The sequence below is a fragment of the Bombina bombina genome, chromosome 4 (assembly GCF_027579735.1).
Source record: "Bombina bombina isolate aBomBom1 chromosome 4, aBomBom1.pri, whole genome shotgun sequence".
In the NCBI taxonomy this organism is placed as follows: Eukaryota; Metazoa; Chordata; class Amphibia; order Anura; family Bombinatoridae; genus Bombina; species Bombina bombina.
Window position 1 is genome coordinate 685,821,783 of NC_069502.1, and position 16,113 is coordinate 685,837,895.

General features: G+C 37.6%; 1 protein-coding gene across 1 annotated transcript in view; it reads right to left on the reverse strand.

Moving 5' to 3' along the window:
- The window catches only part of AK9 (adenylate kinase 9), a 205,989-nt gene that overhangs the window by 137,623 nt on the left and 52,253 nt on the right, over positions 1–16,113 (reverse strand). Inside the window, exons 10-14 of the mRNA XM_053712173.1 lie at positions 10,220–10,359; positions 9,958–10,138; positions 8,119–8,263; positions 4,722–4,805; positions 3,710–3,775 (exon numbers count right to left, since the gene is read on the reverse strand). Of these exons, the coding sequence (XP_053568148.1) occupies positions 3,710–3,775; positions 4,722–4,805; positions 8,119–8,263; positions 9,958–10,138; positions 10,220–10,359 (616 nt within the window). The remainder of the gene's footprint in view (positions 1–3,709; positions 3,776–4,721; positions 4,806–8,118; positions 8,264–9,957; positions 10,139–10,219; positions 10,360–16,113) is intronic.

Genomic DNA, 16,113 nt, shown 5'->3' on the forward strand with positions numbered 1-16,113 from the left:
CAGAATCAAGTTCAATCCGATTGGCTGATCCAATCAGCCAATCAGATTGAGCTCGCATTCTATTGGCTGTTCCGATCAGCCAATAGAATGCGAGCTCAATCTGATTGGCTGATTGGATCAGCCAATCGGATTGAACTTGATTCTGATTGGCTGATTCCATCAGCCAATCAGAAAATTCCTACCTTAATTCCGATTGGCTGATAGAATCCTATCAGCCAATCGGAATTCGAGGGACGCCATCTTGGATGACGTCCCTTAAAGGAACCGTCATTCGTCGGGAGACAACGGAAGAAGAGGATGGATCCGCGTCGCCTGCTTCAAGATGGACCCGCTCCGCACCGGATGGAAGAAGATCGAAGATGCCGCTTGGAGAAGATGTTTGCCGGTCCGGATGTCCTCTTCTTGCCGGATAGGAGGAAGACTTTGGAGCCTCTTCTGGACCTCTTCAGCACCGGATGATGGATCGCCAACCCCCGCTTGGGTTGGATGAAGATGTTGGAGCCAGGACGGATCGGTGAACCTGGTATGGTGAAGACAAGGTAGGAAGATCTTCAGGGGCTTAGTGTTAGGTTTATTTAAGGGGGGTTTGGGTTAGATTAGGGGTATGTGGGTGGTGGGTTGTAATGTTGGGGGGGGGGGTATTGTATTTATTCTTTTACAGGCAAAAGAGCTGAAATTCTTGGGGCATGCCCCGCAAAGGGCCCTTTTCAGGGCTGGTAAGGTAAAAGAACTTGTAACTTTTTTAATTTAGAATAGGGTAGGGAATTTTTTATTTTGGGGGGCTTTGTTATTTTATTAGGGGGCTTAGAGTAGGTGTAATTAGTTTAAAATTGTTGTAATATTTTTCTTATGTTTGTAAATATTTTTTTATTTTTTGTAACTTAGTTCTTTTTTATTTTTTGTACATTAGCTAGTTTATTTAATTGTATTTTTTTTAGCAATTGTGTTTAATTAATTTATTGATAGTGTAGTGTTAGGTTAATTGTAGGTAATTGTAGGTAGTTTATTTAATTATTTTATTGATAGGGTAGTGTTAGGTTTAATTATATCTTAGGTTAGGATTTATTTTACAGGTAAATTTGTTATTATTTTAACTAGGTAGCTATTAAATAGTTCTTAACTATTTAATAGCTATTGTACCTAGTTAAAATAAATACCAAGTTGCCTGTAAAATAAATATTAATCCTAAAATAGCTATAATATAATTATAATTTATATTGTAGCTATATTAGGATTTATTTTACAGGTAAGTATTTAGCTTTAAATAGGAATCATTTATTTAATAAGAGTTAATTAATTTCGTTAGATGTAAATTATATTTAAGTTAGAGGGGTGTTAGTGTTAGGGTTAGACTTAGCTTTAGGGGTTAATACATTTATTAGAATAGCGGTGAGCTCCGGTCGTCAGATTAGGGGTTAATAATTGAAGGTAGGTGTCGGCGATGTTAGGGAGGGCAGATTAGGGGTTAATACTATTTATGATAGGGTTAGTGAGGCGGGTTAGGGGTTAATAACTTTATTATAGTAGCGCTCAGGTCCGCTCGGCAGATTAGGGGTTAATAAGTGTAGGCAGGTGTCGGCGACGTTGAGGGGGGCAGATTAGGGGTTAATAAATATAATATAGGGGTCGGCGGTGTTAGGGGTAGCAGATTAGGGGTACATAGGGATAACGTAGGTGGCGGCGCTTTGCGGTCGGAAGATTAGGGGTTAATTATTTTAAGTAGCTGGCGGCGACGTTGTGGGGGGCAGGTTAGGGGTTAATAAATGTAATACAGGGGTCGGCGGGGTTAGGGGCAGCAGATTAGGGGTACATAAGTATAACGTAGGTGGCGGTCGGCAGATTAGGGGTTAAAAATTTTAATCGAGTGGCGGCGATGTGGGGGGAGCTCGGTTTAGGGGTACATAGGTAGTTTATGGGTGTTAGTGTACTTTAGGGTACAGTAGTTAAGAGCTTTATGAACCGGCGTTAGCCAGAAAGCTCTTAACTCCTGCTATTTTCAGGCGGCTGGAGTTTTGTCGTTAGAGCTCTAACGCTCACTTCAGAAACGACTCTAAATACCGGAGTTAGAAAGATCCCATTGAAAAGATAGGATACGCAAATGACGTAAGGGGATCTGCGGTATGGAAAAGTCGCGGCTGAAAAGTGAGCGTTAGACCCTTTAATCACTGACTCCAAATACCAGCGGGCGGCCAAAACCAGCGTTAGGAGCCTCTAACGCTGGTTTTGACGGCTACCGCCGAACTCCAAATCTAGGCCATTATTTCTTAAACTGTTTCTATTTCATGTGCATTTTTTAACATCCTTTTAAGAGAGATATTCATAATATTTATAAAATATAACAATTGATTTTATAGCGTGTTTTTTCTTGTTTTGTATTCTGTTGCCTCTAGTTTTAATGGGTTTTCAATAAAGACTTTGGTAATACATTTCTATCGCTCCCGAGCACTAACTGTGCTCAAGGTTAAAATTAGTGCTCTCAGATTAGCACTGGTATTAGAAGCTTAAAGTAAAAAGTTATTGCTTGAGCGAAAGACTCAGGTGCACTAACTTTAGGACTTTGGATATCGCAACTGCGCTAACTCCCTCACCACCTTAGGACTTCTATGGGGCACGCTATTTATTGCTTGTAAACTAACCTGAAACTGGGCTAGATCAAGGTTCTTTAGAAATACTTTACATTCCTATCTTCTTTATTTGTAAATATATGTAAAAAAATGTTTTTGTAAAATATATATCTATATGAATGAATATATATATATATATATATATATATATATTGTATTTACAGATATATATATATATATATATATACATATATATATATATATATATATATATATATATATATATATATAAATACAACAACATTTTAAATTAGGGGGAGATAAAAGGCGAGTTTAAAATCCTCCACTAAGCACAAAATATAGAAAAAATAACTCATTGTGTAGTTCATTAACAAATCTAGACAGGCCCAGAGGCTTGTTTTCCCACAGAAAACCTCTGAATTACATTGTTTCCAATGCAGCAAAGGATTCTGGGTAAGATATGCAAATTAAGTACACAATGACACACCTTTTTACTTCAGTCTGCTTTTAAATAAATATATTTAAAAATAAAAATACTTTTTTTCTAAGTGAAGAACATAGGAGTTTCAAGTATTTTTTGTAATATCAAGCTGCATGCTAATGTTAGCACGGTCCAGCAATACTGTTTATTGCGTCCCACGCTCGTATTATCATGCCATGTGTAATCTGGGCCTTTGTATTTTAATACACATAATGTCTAAATACGGATTGGTATTATCATTGATGCTTTTGACATGCTATTTAAAAATTTGCTTCAATCACTTTGCCCACACATAATTTATGTTTTAAAGCTAATTATTTATAAGTGATATGTTCTTAATTATGACACTAAATACTATGTAAGGTTCATCGCTACAGCAAATCACTCTCAAACAATAAGACCTTTATTCTTTAAACATTCATTTCTACTGGTAAATAATACTGAACACGTACAATTTTCAACACTTACAATTAGTCTTTTTCTTAGTCTATCAACATTTAAACTGCCAGCTTAAAAGAGAGGACTATAACAAATTATATGGCATTATTATATGTTATTATTCCAGTGAACATACATATGAGTATAAGGGGATACAAGAAACTTTCTGGTGCCTTCTCAACCTTACTGCACGTGTTTTCTGTACCTGTAGTAGCAAGAATCTCTTTTTCATCCAAAGGCTCCTCTAACTTTTCCATTTCAACAGATTTATCTATAAAAAAAAGAACAAGAAAGTATAATTATCCTGTCATGTAATAAGGTGTCGTCATGTTTAAAATAAAAGCATGGGTTAGATTACAAGTGGCACGCTAAGTGTAGTGTGAGTCACAATATCCGTATCGCGACTGCGCTAACTTCAGTGCAGTATTAAGTGAAAAGTAAACGTTACAAATCCAGCGAAAACTAATTTTGCGCTTGTTGGATTAGCAGGACTAAAGACCTCACGTAAAGGATAAGGGATTAAACAAACAAATAGATTTAAAAATAAAGTTACACTCATATAAACACTATATGATAAAAATGATTTATATCACCCCACAGTCGCCAACTGTCTGCCTAGTACAATTTTTTTTTCTAACAAAAATAGATGCTACAATTTTTTATTTGCCAAAAGGCATTACACATTTTATTGGGGAAGCAGTTGGGGCACTTTAAAATAATTTTTTAAGCACTAATTTGTAATGGCTGGTTTATCTTGCCCTGTAAACAATTTAACTACAAAAACTGTCTACTGCATTTATAAAAAAAGCTACCATTTTTTATTTTGAATAAGGCACTACACACAATTTATGAGGGGCAGTTGGGGCACTTTTAAAATATTAACCAGAGATCTGACCTCTGGTTAATTTTTTTAGCGCTAATAGCTATCGCAAGCTCGGGGTAGCAATAAACGGCCACTTGTAATGGCTGGTTATTTATTGTGTGCCTGCAAACGGGCAAAATTGCTAGTTTTTCGGGCTCCACTTGTAAGCTAGCTCATAATATTTTCTTGACATGATGTTAAATGTATTGTTCATAGTTTAGGTGTAATGGAAGTCTGACAGAAATGCTCCCTGGCAAAAGCTAAGAACCTATCCCTTCCACTCACATAAGATTACATAATTATTTTCTCATCTGAATAGTTGCTTTATTTCTTGTCCCCAATCCAGATCCATTACCTGTAACACTGGTTACTTCTTCCGTAGTGGCTTCTTCATTAGGTTGAGTTGGAGAACTTTCTTCTGCTTCATTAGAAAATTCTTCTTGATGATGAAATGCAATAATGTTAAAAAATATAAGGCAATCACAGCACAGTATGCATTTGACTAACTGTATGTATTACCTTATACTACATTTGTTACTATATACAGTATATTATATACGGAGGTACCAATCTGATGATACCCTGTCTGTGGAACTCCATTTCTCATCCTTTTGTCTTTGTGTAAAAATGTTACTTTGTCCTACTCTCCATAAAGAGGGTAAACCAAAATCTGGAACCTAGATTTTAAAATTGCTGAAAATGGCCTAAACCAGCTATTTTATTTGAAGCATTTTTAGGTTATAGAATATTTTAAAGCACAAGGCATTTAATGTCCTCTTAAATGCTCTCTGAAAAGCATAACTTAACTCATTGCTTTTTGAGGAAATTACTAACACTGAGATTACGAGTTTTGCGATAACAGGGGTGCGTTGCTAACGAGCATTTTTTTTTCACTGCTCACTTAAGAAAACGCTTACTTAAGACAACTTACTTAAGACCGCTCACTTAAGACAACAGCCAATAGAATGCAAGCTCAATCCTATTGGCTGATTGGATCAGCCAATAGGATTGAAGTTCAATCCTATTGGCTGATCCACTCAGCCAATAGGATTTTTTCTACCTTAATTCCGATTGGCTGATAGAATCCTATCAGCCAATCGGAATTCAAGGGACGCCATCTTGGATGACATCATTTAAAGGAACCTTCATTCGTCGGGAGTCGTCGGAAGAGGATGCTCCACGTCGGCTGGCTTCAAGATGGACCTGGTCCGCTCTGGATGTATGAGGATAGAAGATGCCGCCTGGATGAAGACTTCTGCTCGTCTGGATGTCCTCTTCTGCCCGGATCGGATGAAGACTTCTGCCCCTCTGGAGGACCACTTGTGCCCGGCTGGGTGAAGACGGCTCAAGGTAGGGTGATCTTCAAGGGGGTAGTGTTAGGTTTTATTAAGGGGGGATTGGGTGGGTTTTAGAGTAGGGTTGGGTGTGTGGGTGGTGGGTTTTAATGTTGGGGGGGTATTGTATTTTTTTTTTTACAGGTAAAAGAGCTGATTACTTTGGGGCAATGCCCCGCAAAAAGCCCTTTTAAGGGCTATTTGTAATTTAGTATAGGGTAGTGATTTTTATTATTTTGGGGGGGGCTTTTTTATTTTATTAGGGGGATTAGATTAGGTGTAATTAGTTTAAAGTTCTTGTAATTATTTTTTTATTTTCTGTAATTTAGTGTTTTTTTTGTACTTTAGTTTATTTTATTTAATTGTATTTAATTGTAGTTAGTTTAGGTAATTAATTTAAGGATAGTGTAGTGTTAGGTGTAATTGTAATTTAGGTTAGGATTTATTTTACAGGTATATTTGTCTTTATTTTAACTAGGAAGTTATTAAATAGTTAATAACTATTTAATAACTATTTTACCTAGCTAAAATAAATACAAAGTTGCCTGTAAAATAAATATAAACCCTAAGCTAGATACAAATGTAACTATTAGTTATATTGTAGCTATCTTAGGGTTTATTTTACAGGTAAGTATTTAGTTTTAAATAGGAATAATTTAGTTAATTGTAGTAATTTTATTTAGTTTTATTTAAATTATATTTAAGTTAGGGGGGTGTTAGACTTAGATTTAGACTTAGGTTTAGGGGTTAATAAATTTAATATAGTAGTGGCGATGTTGGGGGCGGCAGATTAGGGTTTAATAAATGTAGGTAGGTGTCGGAGATGTTAGGGACGGCAGATTCGGGGGTTCATAAAATTTAACTAGTGTTTGCGAGGTGGGAGTGTGTGGCGGTTTAGGGGTTAATATATTTATTAAAGTAGCGGCGATGTCTGGTCGGCAGATTAGGGGTTAAAAACTTTATTTAAGTGTTTCCGATGTGGGGGGGGGGGCGCCTAGGTTTAGGGGTTAATAGGTAGTTTATGGGTGTTAGTGTACTTTTTAGCACTTTAGTTAAGAGTTTTATGTTACGGTGTTAGCCCATAAAACTCTTAACTACTGACTTTTAAATGTGGTAGGAGTCTTGACAGGAGAGGGTCTACCGCTCACTTCTTCCAAGACTCGTAATACTGGCGTTAGGCAAACCCCATTAAAAAGATAGGATACGCAATTTACGTAAGGGGATTTGCGGTAAGCTTGAGTTGCGGAAGAAAAGTGAGCGGTATACCTGTACCTGCCAGACTCATAATACCAGCGGGCGTTAAAAAGCAACGTTGGGACCTCTCAACGCTGCTTTTTAAGGCTAACGCAAGACTCGTAATCTCGCCGTTAGTTTCTACTAATACTTTCATCTGATCCACCCTGATAGGGGACATAAGGGCAAGGATGCTGCCAATATCCTGTGTACAAGCATTTTGTTTTCAAAACTGACTTGTTTTATGGATGTTGAGAAGGTTTGATTACTGTGGTTCGGAGTGAAATCTGAAACTGCTTGATAAATTACAAGTGGATTGGGTTCTATAGGTTGCAAGGAGGGGATCAGATTTTGTAGGTTCCTTAAGGCGAGCCAATAGGTTTTTGGCAATTCCAAATTAGCACCATGCCCTGAAGTAAATATTTGCACTATAAGATCTGCACTCCATATTTCTACCTGTTCTATAGCGCATGAAGTTACGTTTTAATGATATTTCATGCAACATTTCTTGCTGGACGGAAAATACAGTACATTTTATGTCTTACAAAAACTAATTATGGGAAGAAAGAAACATCATAATGCTAGACCGTTTTCCTGCTTTAGAAAAGGCTGAATTGTGTTACAGGAACTCTATCATCAGGATTATCATTTATAAACCAGTATGTGAAATTATTTTTGATAAAAATGTTCAACCAAGCAGTTATATGTTATTTTACAACAATGATAAAACAACAAAGGGAAACAAAGAAAAATAAAAAAATATACTTATTTATTTTAAACCTACAGGATCTTCTTAAGGACCTGATAGTCAAAACCTCACTGGCATGGAGAGGAATCACTCAAAATCTTTAGGATTTTTTTTAGACCTTGTATTGTAAAGTAGGAGTCTTTGTTTCACATAAAGAACACTACATAGCAACATAAACATGTCTCAAGATAAAATTTGTCTTTCTAATTTTTTTTAAGGGCCTCATCGTAGCGATGAGACTTTGTAGATCATCTCACCTGAGTGGCGAGGTTTTGAATATCAGGCCCTAAAGTGAGATACAAAGAGCTTGTAAATTCCAATCCTCAAACAAGAATCTTGGGTGTCCTGAAAATACAGCTTCTATAAAGAATTTCAGCAAACTAACCATTCAATGTTCAAACATACACTATAATAAATATGCTGTCATTTAAAAGTACCTTGTTTTTTTAGCATTCTTTCTTGCTCTAGCTTGACTTTCACAGTTTTTATCGCAGCTTCAGTAGCCTCTTCTCTTGCTTTATCTATTGCAGTTTGTTTTGCCTCTTCCACATATGGAATAATAAGCTCCGACATATCAAAAACCTAAAAGACAAATTTTGGACAGATGTTTAAAATCTTCAGCACATGCAATTTTATTCACATATATATTACGTTTACCCCAAATACACCACCAAACACACACAATTTCTGGTGAAATGCTTGTGCAATGACGCCCCCTGCACATTCGCGGCCAATCAGCTGCTAGCAGGGGGTGTCAATCATCCTGATCATATCTCTGGGGTGGCGGAGAAGTTAAGGAGCAGCGGTCTTATGACCTTCTTAACTTAAGTGAAACTACGGGGGGGGGGGGGCGCTGCTTGGTAAATCTACCCCATATAATTATATATATATATACACACACATATATATATATATATATATATATATATATACATACAAATTTAGACATGTGTATGTATGTATCTATATGTTCATGCCCTTTACAGACTTTTGTTTTCTAACAACTGAGACTTCATATCTTTGAGCCCTTCTCACTTTTTTATGCATTTTTTAAAAAATATTTTTTATTAGATAGTGTTATTGTGAGTGTAACTGTACTTTGTAATGTATTTTTGATGTGTTTTGTGACACTTTTTAGTCGCTCATAACAGTTAACCAGAGGTCAGAAGTTGCAATATCCCAACCCACATGAAATTAAATTGTGTTCAAGCAACCGCGTTCACTTTCAACTCCTAATACGTGCTTCACTTCCAGCATGCGCAAAGAGCCGTGATATACCCCTTATTGCTCATGCGCAACAGTTAGCGTGCCACAATGAAAACTGCTATAAAAAAGACAGGCTATTCCATGAAAGAACAGAACCAACGTTTATTATCATCTGGAAAAAAAAATTGAAGTATTGTGCGCTAATGTTTTCGAATGCAATCTAACGGGGCAAAAAAATGTAATTGGAAAAAATTTTTAGACAAATTATGTTACAGAAAATAAAACGTAGGAAATAGCAGAGCCAACACCATAAGAAGGCACAGACCAAAGACTTCATATATCTCTCATACAAGTGTGTATATAACATTGTACGCCTAAACGTATCTTTTTCTTCATTGTTATTAATATTATTTCTAAGTCTTTGTGCTTTTTGCTCTCTGAAAAAGGGTAAAAATCATTCCTAGGTTATAGCTAAGAATTTACTTCCTCATTGTGTCTCTAAAAAAATAGCTGCATCTCAATGCCGAAACTCAAATACGCAGAGATTTGTGTCAGTTACAGGAGAACAGCCTGGCATTTTGTACTGGGCATTCCAGAATGTCACAATAATTTGCTAAATGAAAATGTTATAATCAATATTTATTGGAATTTAAAGGGAAACCCAGAAATATTATTTCATGATTCAGATTGAGAATGCAATTTAAAACAACTTTCTAATTTACTTCTATTATCAAATTTTATTTGTTTTCTTGGTATGTTTAAAAGCAGGGATGTATGCTTAGTAGCCTGCCCATTTCTGGACCACTATATGGCAGCACTATTTCCTGCCATGTAGTGTTCCAGATCCCTACCTAGGTAGCTCTTCAACAAAGAATACTATGGGAATGAAGCAAATTTGATAATGGAAGTAAATTAAAATGTATTTATTTTTTAATTGTATGTTCTGTCTGAATCACAAAATAAATTTTTTCATATCCCTTTAATCAAACTGCACATGGAATGGACACCATAGATAATACAAGTTATCACAGAATATTTATATTTCGTATGAAACAATCTTGTAATTCTACCTTTCCAGAATATTTAGCAGCTATCGATAATGAGAGTGTAGTTTTTCCAGAAAATCTTGGTCCAACCACAGCAACCTTGCATGGTGCAATTGGCATAGGCGGCAGCAGATATGGCCGAGGATTTTGTATGAACTTTCTAAGTGCTTCTTCAGAAGAGAGTAAGTACATTTTATCTAAAAAACTGGAAATAAGAAATGTAAACAATTATAATAAAAACAGAAATTTATGATACAGTACAGTACAGCTGGGCATTACCGTTTACCTAACAGCAAATTCTGCCAGTCCTTTTTTGAAATATCCTTCTTTCAAAGAAACAGGACATAACTGACCCCATCTGCTTCTGCGCCATCTATATCTTGGCGCTATTAAACGACAGGATGAAAGAGCTCGAAACAGGTCTTCCTGTTTGAGAAACAAGAACATCCTTTAATATTAATATTTACGTACTTGTGATAAATCCTTACAAGTGCACTAAAGAAGTCTCATCAGTTTATCACATATGAGATAAAAACAATTAGACATTAGGAAATCAAGAGGAATAAATATTTTTTTCAAAACAATAAAAATAAACTCAAATTAAAGCTGTTCATATGTCTCTAGATTGCTTCATCCCACTTAAGACTTTAGTAATATATTTTTGGCAAAATATTTTTTTGTAACTGTAATTATACAATTTAATTTATGTGAATACTAGTTTTCTTTTTGAAAAGCTATCTTACTAAAGGCAACATCATTATAATTGTTATTATTATTATACTTTATTTATGAAGCGCCAAACATATTCCGCAGCGCTGTCCATGTATACAATTCATTTAAATAAAACAATAGTATAAAACTTGTAAAAGACAGGACAAAATTTACAAACACATACAGGAGGAATTGAGGGCCGTATTCCCGTGGGAACTTACAATCTAGAAGGGTAGGAGGTTGAGAAACAGGGGGTGAGGAATGCAAGATTGAGAAATGTTAACGCAGAGTTAGATGAAGGAAATGGTGTTAGGTAGGAGAAATTAATTTATTATTGAGTTGGGTGGTAGGCTTCTCTGAACAGAAAAGGCTTCAGAGAGCATTTAAAGGAAGAAAGATTAGGGCAAAGCCTGACAGCACGAGGGAGAGTGTTCCAGAGGGTAGGTGCTGCACGACAGAAGTCCTGCAGTCTAGCATGAGAAGAGTTTATAGTCGCAGATGCAAAGAGCAGGTCATTGTTGGATCTTAGTGGGCGGGCTGGAGTATACTTGTTGATTAGAGAGGATAGGTAGAGGGGAGCGGCATTGGTGAGAGCTTTGTATGCAAGGGTGAGAATTTTGAATTTAATTCTGCTGTGAATGGGGAGCCAATGAAGGGACTCGCAGAGAGGTGCAGCAGATACAGAGCGACGGGAAAGGTAGATCAGCCTGGCAGAGGCATTTAGGATGGATTGAAGGGGGGAGAGGCGGGAAAGAGGAAGGCCAGTAAGTAGGTTATTGCAGTAGTCAAGTCGGGAAATAACAAGGGAGTGGATTATTTGCTTTGTGGTGTTAGCGCACACAAACGGTTGAATCTTGGAACTATTGTGTAGATGGTTGCGGCAGGATGTAGAAAGTGATTGGATATGGGGGACGAAGGATAGATTTGAGTCAAGTGTAACTCCGAGGCAGTGGACTTGTGGCGATGGGGAAGAAATGGTGATGCCGCCAACAGGGATAGAGAAGTCACAAGTCGGTGTAGAGCTTGAGGGGGGATAAGAAGGAGCTCAGTCTTGGACATGTTAATCTTTAGGTGGTGAGAGGCCATCCAGGAAGAAATAGCAGATAAGCAGTCGCTGACATGAGAAAGGACAGAGGGAGAGAAAGCAGGGGTGAAGAGGTAGATCTGGGTGTCATCAGCATAGAGGTGATAAGTTAACCCAGCAAAGAAGTATAAATGGAGAAGAGTAGAGGACCCAGAACAGATCCTTGAGGTACTCCAACAGACAGAGGCATTGGAGAGGAGGAGTTGCTGGCAAATGACACAGAAAAAGACCTGTGAGAAAGATAGGAGTGAATCCAGGAAAGAGCATTGTCACAGAGGCCAAGCGAGCTAAGGGTCTGTAGGAGGAGGGGGTGGTCAACTGTGTCGAAGGCAGCTGAGAGGTCAAGTAAGATGAGTATAGAGTAGTGGCCAATATTTTTAGCAGAGAGAAGATCGTTAGTAACCTTGGTAAGGGCAGTCTCAGTTGTGTGTTTGGGGCGGAATCCAGATTGCAGGGGGTCAAGCAAGGAGTTGGCGGACAGAAAGTGGGTTAGGCAATTGTAAACTGGTTTTTGATGTTAGTAGAAGCAGTGATATGGGGCAGTAGCTTTCAGGAAAATTAGGGTAGAGGGAGGGTTTTTTAAGTATGGAAGTTAAATCGTTGGAAGTTTATCATTGTTGGAAGTTAGAGGGACAGTAAATTCTGTGTAATTGAAAGACATTTATGTTGTCTTGCTATAGAATAACATCAGCCAAGTTTAAACATTTTTAAAACAAACATCCTGTTTGCTGCAACTGTTTTTCTATAGCTTAACTCCACCCACCACTTTTCTTATTCGGAGGAGCCAATCTAGGCTAGAATATGCAGCCAATAAGGCTAGTCATGGTTATAATGTAAATACAGCGTTCATTGTTTTGCTGTTGTTATCAATTAAAGCTAAAATTAGGGACAGCTATGTAGCCAGGTTAGCCTTGAAAAGTCTGTAGTGTGAATTTCAAGTTGTGAGAATTAGAAAATTCACAATTTACGGAGCTAAAATACACAAAAAGATGGCAAAATAAATAAAAGTGTATTGCAAAGTTATTTTACTATACATAACTAATGTTTAATCTCATTTTAAGAACAAATTGTTATTGTGGTAACACATTTATTATCATCCTAATTTAAAATACAATATTTAGTCATGAAGAATAGAAGAATAAACTTTAATAAAACTATGATTTAAAGGGATTTGAAACTCAAACATTTTGTTTTATGATTCAGACAGAACATACAATTAAAAAAAAACATATTTACTTCTATTATCAAATTTGCTTCATTCCCATAGTATTCTTTGTTGAAGAGATACCTAGGTAGGCATCTGGAGCACTACATGTCAGGAAATAGCGCTGCCATCTAGTGTATTGCAAATGGATAACATTCTTGCAAAACTGCTGCCATATAGTGCTCCAGAAATGGGCCAGCTCCTAAGCTTATGTCATTGTTTTTCAACAAAGATACAAAAAGAACAAATAAAAATTGATAATAGAAATGTGGGTTTCATATCCCTTAAGGAAAATGGTGCAATATTGACAAAACTGTGCAACTCAGAATATAACCAGATTCATCACAAATGATTTTTCCTAGGAAAGGGTACAGATAACAACGGTTTCTGAGCAAATGTTCTGTATACACAACAGTAAAAAATAAACAATTCTGTTAAAGTGAATCTCAATTTTGATGCTAAAGTGCCCGGTTTTTAAAAATTAGATTAAAAACAGGGGCACTTTAATTCATCAAAAATCAAAATTTCACTTGTGTTGTGAAAAAAAACTTACCTTTTAATCTTCACAGCAGCTCCAGCTTCTCCGGTCGTTGCAAGCCATTTCTGATGTCAGAAATGATGGATAGGTCATCCTCCAATCACGGCTTCCCCCCCGGGGGAATCAGTGTCTGATTCAACGCCGTGATTGGCGGAAGCCGGATTCATCATTTTAGACCCAGGTAGAGGCTTTGCAACGGGTGGAGGAAGTTGGAGCTGCTGTGAAGATTAAAAGGTAAATTTTTTTTCTCAACAGGAGTGAAATGTAAATTTTGATGAATTAAAGTGCCCCTGTTTTTAATCAAATTTTTAAAAACCGGGCACTTTAGCATCAAAATTGACATTCACTTTAACTTAGGTCAGTGTTTTATCACTGCTAAAGTGTTACATACAAATGTACTTTTGTGCAAACAGCTATTGTAGAAGTTTGCCAGTGTGTTTATACCTGCAGTAGTGCTTAAAGGGTCATGAAACTCAAACTAAATTATTTTATGATTCAGGCAGATTATATCTTTTAAAACAATTTTCAAATTTACTTCTATTATCAATTATATAGTATAAGAAAAAAGGAAAGTTGTATGCTCTTTCTGAATCAAGAAAGTTACATTTTGGGGTTCATGTTCCTTTAAACAAACAAAGCATGGGGTGATTTGTAAATATATGTAAATAAGATACTCTAATATTGATCAGCTAGCCTTTAGTATCTTTTGAATATTTCTGTAATGGTTGGAAGTATTTTGACCTTAAAACAAAGAAATTATCACAAATATTCTCAATGTAGGCAATCAAACTGCAGGCACTATAATGTAATTCCCACCAACAATGTTCAGTATGATAAATACTGGAAATACGGCAAAATTGATTTAACAAATTGAATCAAGTTATCAAATATATCTTAGTATTTGCAATTAGTAAATGTATGCGCACCCTTACCACAGATGTCAGTGGAAGACAGGCCATTTCCATTATTCTTAAGGCTGTGACACACTGCAAGCGATGTGGCGCGCAGCGTGATGATACGGCTGTGCGCAATCAGTGTGTCCTGCCTTTTCATCTCTGCGCGCTCAGCCGCGTCAGGTTGCGTAGCTGAGCGCTCAGAGTTGAAATATTTGAACTTAAGAAGCGATGCGCATCGCTTGCAGTGTGACACAGCATTTAGTCTAGAGCCAGTATCCAAAATTGCCCCATCTCTTTGTATAACTGTAGCAGTTCACCAGTGTGTTTCTGGTTAGATTGTACAGTGGGACACCATATCCCTTTGCTTTTACACTGCTATTTATAAATGCTATTTTTTAAATTTTACAATCTGTGTTCCAAGATTTTGTAGATGCAAGATACGTATGCTTGGTCTCAGGAGCAAGGTGGGCATACACAGGTATCAGGTAAAGAAGCTTTGATTTCAGGAGCAAGGAGAGCATACACAGGTATCCGGTAAGTATGCTTTGGTGTTCAGGAGCAAGGTGAGCATACACAGGTATCGGGTAAGTATGCTTTGGTGTTCAGGAGCAAGGTGAGCATACACAGGTATCGGGTAAGTATGCTTTGGTTTTCAGGAGCGAGGTGAGCATACTCAGGTATCAGGTAAGTATGATTTGGTCTCAGGAGCAAGGTGAGCATACACAGATATCAGGTAAGTTTGCTTTGGATTTCAGGAGCAAGGTGAGCATACACTGGTATCAGGAAAGTATGCTTTGGTCTCAAATCAAGGTGAGCATACACAGGTATCAGGTAAGAATGCTTTGTTTTTTTAGGAGCAAGGTGAGCATACACAGATATCAGGTAAGTTTGCTTTGGATTTCAGGAGCAAGGTGAGCATACACTGGTTTGCATACAAAGAGAGAAGCGCTCTACCAGGAACGAACAACAGCTCAGTGGCTTGTTCTATGGCGATTTACCACCCGGAAGCAGCCTCTTTTAGACCAGTGTGCTTTTCACAGAAGAAAACTTTCCTGAAGTATATCAGTCTGATCCCGCCAAGTAAGGTCAGTCCAGCCCCGAAATACCAGGCAATTCTCCTCTGAACAAGGAACATGACAACCCCAGACGATCGTTTCGGCCTTCTATGGGCCTCGTCAGTGAGGTGCAGCCACATTCCTCTAAGCACACTGGGCAAGGAGTCCACGTCTGGTTTCCCCCATCACCCATAGGGAGACTTCCCCAGGGTCATAATAATTTGCATACAAAGAGAGAAGCGCTCTACCAGGAACGAACAACAGCTCAGTGGCTTGTTCTATGGCGATTTACCACCCGGAAGCAGCCTCTTTTAGACCAGTGTGCTTTTCACAGAAGAAAACTTTCCTGAAGTATATCAGTCTGATCCCGCCAAGTAAGGTCAGTCCAGCCCCGAAATACCAGGCAATTCTCCTCTGAACAAGGAACATGACAACCCCAGACGATCGTTTCGGCCTTCTATGGGCCTCGTCAGTGAGGTGCAGCCACATTCCTCTAAGCACACTGGGCAAGGAGTCCACGTCTGGTTTCCCCCATCACCCATAGGGAGACTTCCCCAGGGTCATAATAATTTGCATACAAAGAGAGAAGCGCTCTACCAGGAACGAACAACAGCTCAGTGGCTTGTTCTATGGCGATTTACCACCCGGAAGCAGCCTCTTTTAGACCAGTGTGCTTTTCACAGAAGAAAACT